General features: G+C 35.6%; 1 protein-coding gene across 1 annotated transcript; it reads right to left on the reverse strand.

Moving 5' to 3' along the window:
• Positions 1–445: 445 nt before the first annotated feature.
• Positions 446–2,728, reverse strand: LOC106404107 (endoglucanase 21-like). The gene is made up of 5 exons (XM_048758670.1): positions 2,074–2,728; positions 1,585–1,973; positions 1,358–1,493; positions 972–1,144; positions 446–887 (listed from the first exon to the last, which is right to left on the reverse strand). Exons 1-5 carry the CDS (start codon positions 2,384–2,386, stop codon positions 507–509), a joined length of 1,392 nt encoding a protein of 463 aa, XP_048614627.1. The 5' UTR covers positions 2,387–2,728; the 3' UTR covers positions 446–506.
• Positions 2,729–5,986: the final 3,258 nt, after the last annotated feature.

The following is a 5,986-nucleotide window of genomic DNA, read 5'->3' on the forward strand; positions in this document are numbered from 1 at the left end:
CATACTACTACAGAATGGTTAGAGAACAAATGGCTGTGAGAGAAGCTGCAGGTAAGGCGATGGAGCTCTGCAAGGCTGCTCTGGTTGAAGCATCCTGGTGTACCACTACTAGGTAACTTAAAGCATCCTTTGGAAGGTTATTTGATGGAGAATTCATAAAAAGCTGCCGTGGAAGCTTTTGTAGTGGCGTCTGCTTTGTGACCAAATAGCTCAAGGAAGCATTAGCGAATCAAAACATCAGGAACACATTCAGCGGTATAGTGTTGTGATCGTCAAACACATGACCAACCTTGTGAAACATTCAGAAAGAAGCCAAGCAGAAACAAGAACTCCATTAGATCCTCCTATCCGAGACTTGGACAGTTTGCTAGTGACGGACAAAGTATGTTCAAGAACAGATCAGGGAGTTGAAGAAAGCATAAAGAACTGTCGAGAACATGAAGAAACAGGGAAAACAAGTCCAATAATAAAGCAGAAAACAGAGTAAACAAAGATGATCTTCTTGATCAAGTCTCAGGATCCGGAGACAACGACAGAGGAGTAATGGCTGAGAAGAGGCCGTTTCTGTCAAGTCCTCCACCCCCTCGTGACGAGGCTACAAGAGCTGCCACAAGACCTGAGTTTCCCACCAGAGTGGCCTGTGTGTAGTTGTAGTTTGCACGTAGGTCGTGGAAGCCGTCATTCTTGTCAGGTCCAGCGACCATTGCTCCTTCAATCGTGTTTGGATTCTCGTTACTGCTCTCCTTCCACTTCCAACCTCCTTCGCAAGTCACTTTCTTGTTCTTGGGGATCGAAGCGCCCCTGTGATGTACATGTTTGGGATATTTCTGCCCAAACCCCACAACATAACTAATGTTCTGTGGGTTCTTGCCTAGTATGTAATCAACCTGCGGGAAGAAGAACACACACAAAAGCTTGATCCAGATGATCATATAATAATGGTTGTAACGTTTTCATTGTGATTTCAATACCTGAGATGTTGAAAAGTCACGTAGGACCTGAGTTTTGAAGAAACTTGGGCCACAGTACCATCCAGGAGTATCAGAAGCATCGAGGTAGTCACTGTAGAGGGTTGCGAGGAACGCTGCATTCGCAGCATATTGGAGAGGCTCTGGTTCGCCATGGTTCAGCAGGATCAAACCACCTGTAGATATGAAAGCAGCCATACTCTCAATACTATATGATCAAAACATCCTAACTAAATCAAAACTCACATAATCCTTTTCAATATATAGAGCACGAGCTAAGACTTATACAAGACCAAAATCTCACTATCCAATAGTTAGTTTCACAAGTTTACACTAAGACTGATGCAGTTTCAAAATCTGAGACAACTAACTAACTAACTAACTCTTACCTTTTGTTCTGTTAAATTTGGTGTAGTAAGGCAAGTCCGAGCACATTACTATGCTGGTTTGTTCGTGAAAGGTTTTCAACATGTCTTCATAAGGAAATGGAGGGCTGAGGAACAGCCTCAGCCGAGTCAAGAGCAACTGAAAAAAAGCACACAAACAAACAAAAACAGAATGTAAGCAAGCAAGGAATCTGTTGGAAGAAAAACATAACTAAGGAAGCCTCATGTACCTGTGTCCCAGCAAGCTTGTTGTCCCACCCGAAGACACCATAACGAGGGCCATGCGAGAAGGCACCGGCACGCTTCGCTAAATCGTGACTGGTTACCTTCGCAAGATAGGTGTTATCTCCCGTAGCATAGTACATCCATGCTCCTCCCCACTTGATGAGTCCTTTGACATGGTTGAGTTCGCCAGCAACTTGATACTTTGTGCTATATTCAATAACACTCCAGCTCAACATTGTCATTGAGAATGACATGGGAAAGTTGGACTTGATCGAACCTCCAGCATCATAGTACCCTCCTGCTAAATGTGGGTAAGAGCTCCCTGGAAACTTGCCATCGTTCAAGCAAGAATCTCCCCGCCAAGACACGTTATTCCCCTCTGGGAGTTTTCCGGCTGGAACATCAAAACATTTAAAGAGAAGAAGCTTAGTAACATTTACATTCATTTAGTAGCTAGTAATGAATTTAAAATTGATCAAAACTGATTAGCTTACATATTTGGGCATTGAAGAACTTCAATGCCACTGGAATAGCAATGGTGCTATTGTCTTTCGTTAATGGTGGAACGATGTAGTGGTCGTGAGGCAGAGTCTTCGACAGGGTCATCGCTATGATGCAGGACACACACAAGACTCCTCCAAGCCATAGAAGTAATTTTCTGTTGCTTGAGATGCAAGCAACAGAAAATTTCTTCTTTTTCTTGGCGATAGTTGGTTTGAGAACCCAACTTTCCTTCATTTCCAGAGATGGCTGTGTCAGTGGAGTCAGCTCAAGTTCCTCAATCTCCGTCATTGTCCTATGATTCATCTGAAAGAGAGAGAGCGAGAGAGGTGTTACTGTTACTGTATATACAACAAGATAGTAAGATCTGAAAGAGAGAGAGCGAGAAAGCTGTTACTGTATATTATTTTATACCAGTTGGTTTGCTGATGATGCAAGACCACCTATTTCACCGGAACCATACATCATTGGCATGTTATTCATATGCTGCATGTTATTCATATGCTGCATGTTGCCAGTTATACCAGCTCCATCGATAGGGGTATGCGTTGACGGCCGTGAGTTGGATGGGCCCACGGTGTTTCTAGTCCCTGTACCAGAAGAGGAAGGCCCCTTTCTTTTGCGGTTGTTCTATCAAACACACGAAGCGGAAGTTGTGGCTCATTCATCTCACAAACTGAAGAATATACTAATTTGGACCAACAAACCACATTATCAACATAAATAAAATACCTTCTCTGATAGTAAAGGATCTTGTCGCTGAGAAGAAGATTGTTGTACTGGCGGCATGTTGATATGCTACAGAAGATGGTATAATTCAGCTCAATACATTCAATAGGAATGTGAGTTTCTACAGATTTGAGAAAGGAAATCTTACTTTTGACGAACTCGACTGCATAGGGGAACCTATAGATCCATCATTTGCATTCTGTTGACAATCTTTCGAGTTCATGTCTCCTCCATACATGGACGAATTACTCATATTTCCTTGACCTTGAACCTGAGCCAAGATCTGTTGTTGTTGTTGCTGCTGCGGAGGCGAGAGCTGAAATTGACTTTGGTTTTGAAGGAACGCTTTCTGAACCTGAGGGCCTAAACCTGGTCGGATTGTCTCGATGCCCTCCTGTAACATTTGTCAAGAAACCTGATGAAAAACATGGGCTTAACTGATAAATCCTACAAAATAATCCCAGTGACTTACAGTTAATGGCCATCAAGAGCACCTAAACTCATACATTTACGAGCCATCGGATTATAAGACCGTCTCGTCTCAATCAGCGATTTCTGAATGAGACTTTCACCAATAGACGATAATAGAGACAGTGAACTGAACACATATAGTGGCTTTCCATAATTAGAAACTCTTTTTAAAATATTCTAGTGACAAATATCAACACTTTAAACATAAAATAAAATTTGAATACATAAATACTTAAAGTTATTAAAATGTTGAATGTTAGGATATTAAGATAGATATCTGTAGTGTTGAGACTTGAGATATTCTAATATAGCCTTTACTGATTTAGTATTATAATATAACTATTATAACCTTTATATAGCTTGCTTTTTATTAAAAAGAAAACTGTTTTCTTTAATTATTATTTAAGGCTTTCAGGAAAATTATTGGTATCATCCAAACACTTTTTTTTTCTAAAGATAGTTGTTAAAATTAAAAAAACTTGAACTTTAAAAAAAAATTTAGTTACAGAAAAATCTATAATTATTTTTTGAGTTAACAAAGTATTTTGGCTAAGACATTTAAAAAATAAAAATAAATGTCCAAAAAATAGTTAAAGCATTAAAGATTTAAGGCCCTGATTATTTAGATCGGATTTGGTTAAGTTATTTCGATCCCAGTATTTTAGTATGTCCTAGAAGAAGATAATAAAATTTTGATGTTTGAAAAAAGAGGGATCAAATAAGTAACACTACACTTAACTAAAACACACACTGTTTAGTTCCTGTGACACAAATATTTTTCGCAGTTTGATCATTTTTTCCCCCTAGATTGATAATGGTTTAGTTTAAATTAAGCCAAGATAAATAAGTAAGGTCTAATTGATATTGACAATTTGACAACTTTGAACGGTTTGTTATAGTTAATCGTGTGGTTGTGATTAACAAAGTATCATTTCACAAAGAAGAGAGTTTTTAGATTTATGTTTACGTATAGAAGAAAGTTGCAAAAGGAACATTTTTGTTTGTTGCTAGTAATGGTGTGGTCAACATTTGAAGTATTTATCTTTTCGTCTTGATCTTACATTACCATGTGTCTTTTACCTCCAATAATCTTTCATTTCGCTTTTATTTTACCAACTCTTTTTGTTTTCTTTTCTGTTCTCTGTGCACATCTCATTGTCGTCTTCGATGATTGTTATTTCTTGTTCGTTTGATGGTACAAGGTTTATAGTTTTACAAACTTGATGATGATTGACTACTGAAATCATAGTTCATAACCCCATATCCAATAACCATATGCTATCTTAATCAAAGCTTGTCAATCTAGATCTTTCGAATTACAAGAACATACCATTAGTGGTATATACTCGGATAGTGGCTGCTTAGCAAAGCGGATTTGAATTTTGAGAGAGATAGATAGGGAGATTTAAGTGAAACCTATCCCACATTAATTAATGATCTTTTAGTAAAATATTAATAAGTATATTGAAAAAATTGCATATCATTTGCAATACATAGACTATATTTATATTAATTTTTCATATCCTTGTTTATTCATTTATATATTTTATTAAATTTAAAATGTTCATATGAAATTTACAAATTCATATAAATATACTGATAGCCAAATCAACCCTGTGAATTTAATTAATATTTACAAATTTTGGAACATTTTCTCTCAGATTTAGGTCTTATTTTAATAAAAAGATATGTAAAAACACTAAAATCTATTATACCTTTTAAGTAATTTTTTATGATTGAATAATATATACATGTTTTCAACTAGAATTTATAAACCACAAAGGAAATCCTACATTATTTTAAAACAAAAAATCATAAAACGAACAACACTAAATACCGTTTGAATTTCTAAATTTACTAAATACGCAAACCAAAAATTCCATTTAAGATCTTCTTCTTTCTTTTAAAAATTTGGTATGCATCTACATTAATTTTAATCATGTGTTATACATAAGTATCTCTGTAAGTCAGTGTAAAATTACACTCTACATTTTTTTTTAAAAAAGTCTATTAAATAAATAACTGTTTTAACATTAAAATTTATTATATGTATTTATTAATTTATAATCATTTATATTTTAAAGAGAACCAAGGGATACTAACTAGCACATATATAGACTAATACAGTAAGAGAAAGCTAAAGTATTAGATATCTTTAAGTACAAGATAGTATCAGATACTCTACTTTTTTATTCCTCACCGTCGGTCAATCATTGAGTTCGAAAGAGTCCGATAATCTCTCTTTTCTTTCTTCAAACCAGTCAAATTCTCTAGATTATTGTAGAGGTTTTTAATTCTGAATTTGGTGTGTATTATGAAAATTTATTTAGATTGATCTTATAATTCACTGAAAATTGCTAAGCGTGCGAAACCTTGGTGCACAAGGTAACTTAAAAATGAACCACAAATTCTAAGAGATACATATACAGTAAAAATATAAGAAAAAAATGTTTTGTATAAGAATGTGTTGGGATTAAGTCGGAATGATGTTTTATGTCTGCAAAGTAGAAAGCTGACAAAAGTCAAGTTGGCATGCCGGTTTGTATTCTTCCTTTTCTAATTTTATGTGCAAACTTGCGTTCAAACCCAACGAAAATGATCGCATTTTTATATCTTTTAGCAAACAAATAGTAGAAAGCTGACAGTATTTAATCATTAATATTTCTTTATTTCTTATTTGTCAAAAAGGGATTTTAATTTCTAAAT

The sequence above is a fragment of the Brassica napus genome, chromosome C5, assembly GCF_020379485.1.
Source record: "Brassica napus cultivar Da-Ae chromosome C5, Da-Ae, whole genome shotgun sequence".
Lineage (NCBI taxonomy): Eukaryota > Viridiplantae > Streptophyta > Magnoliopsida > Brassicales > Brassicaceae > Brassica > Brassica napus.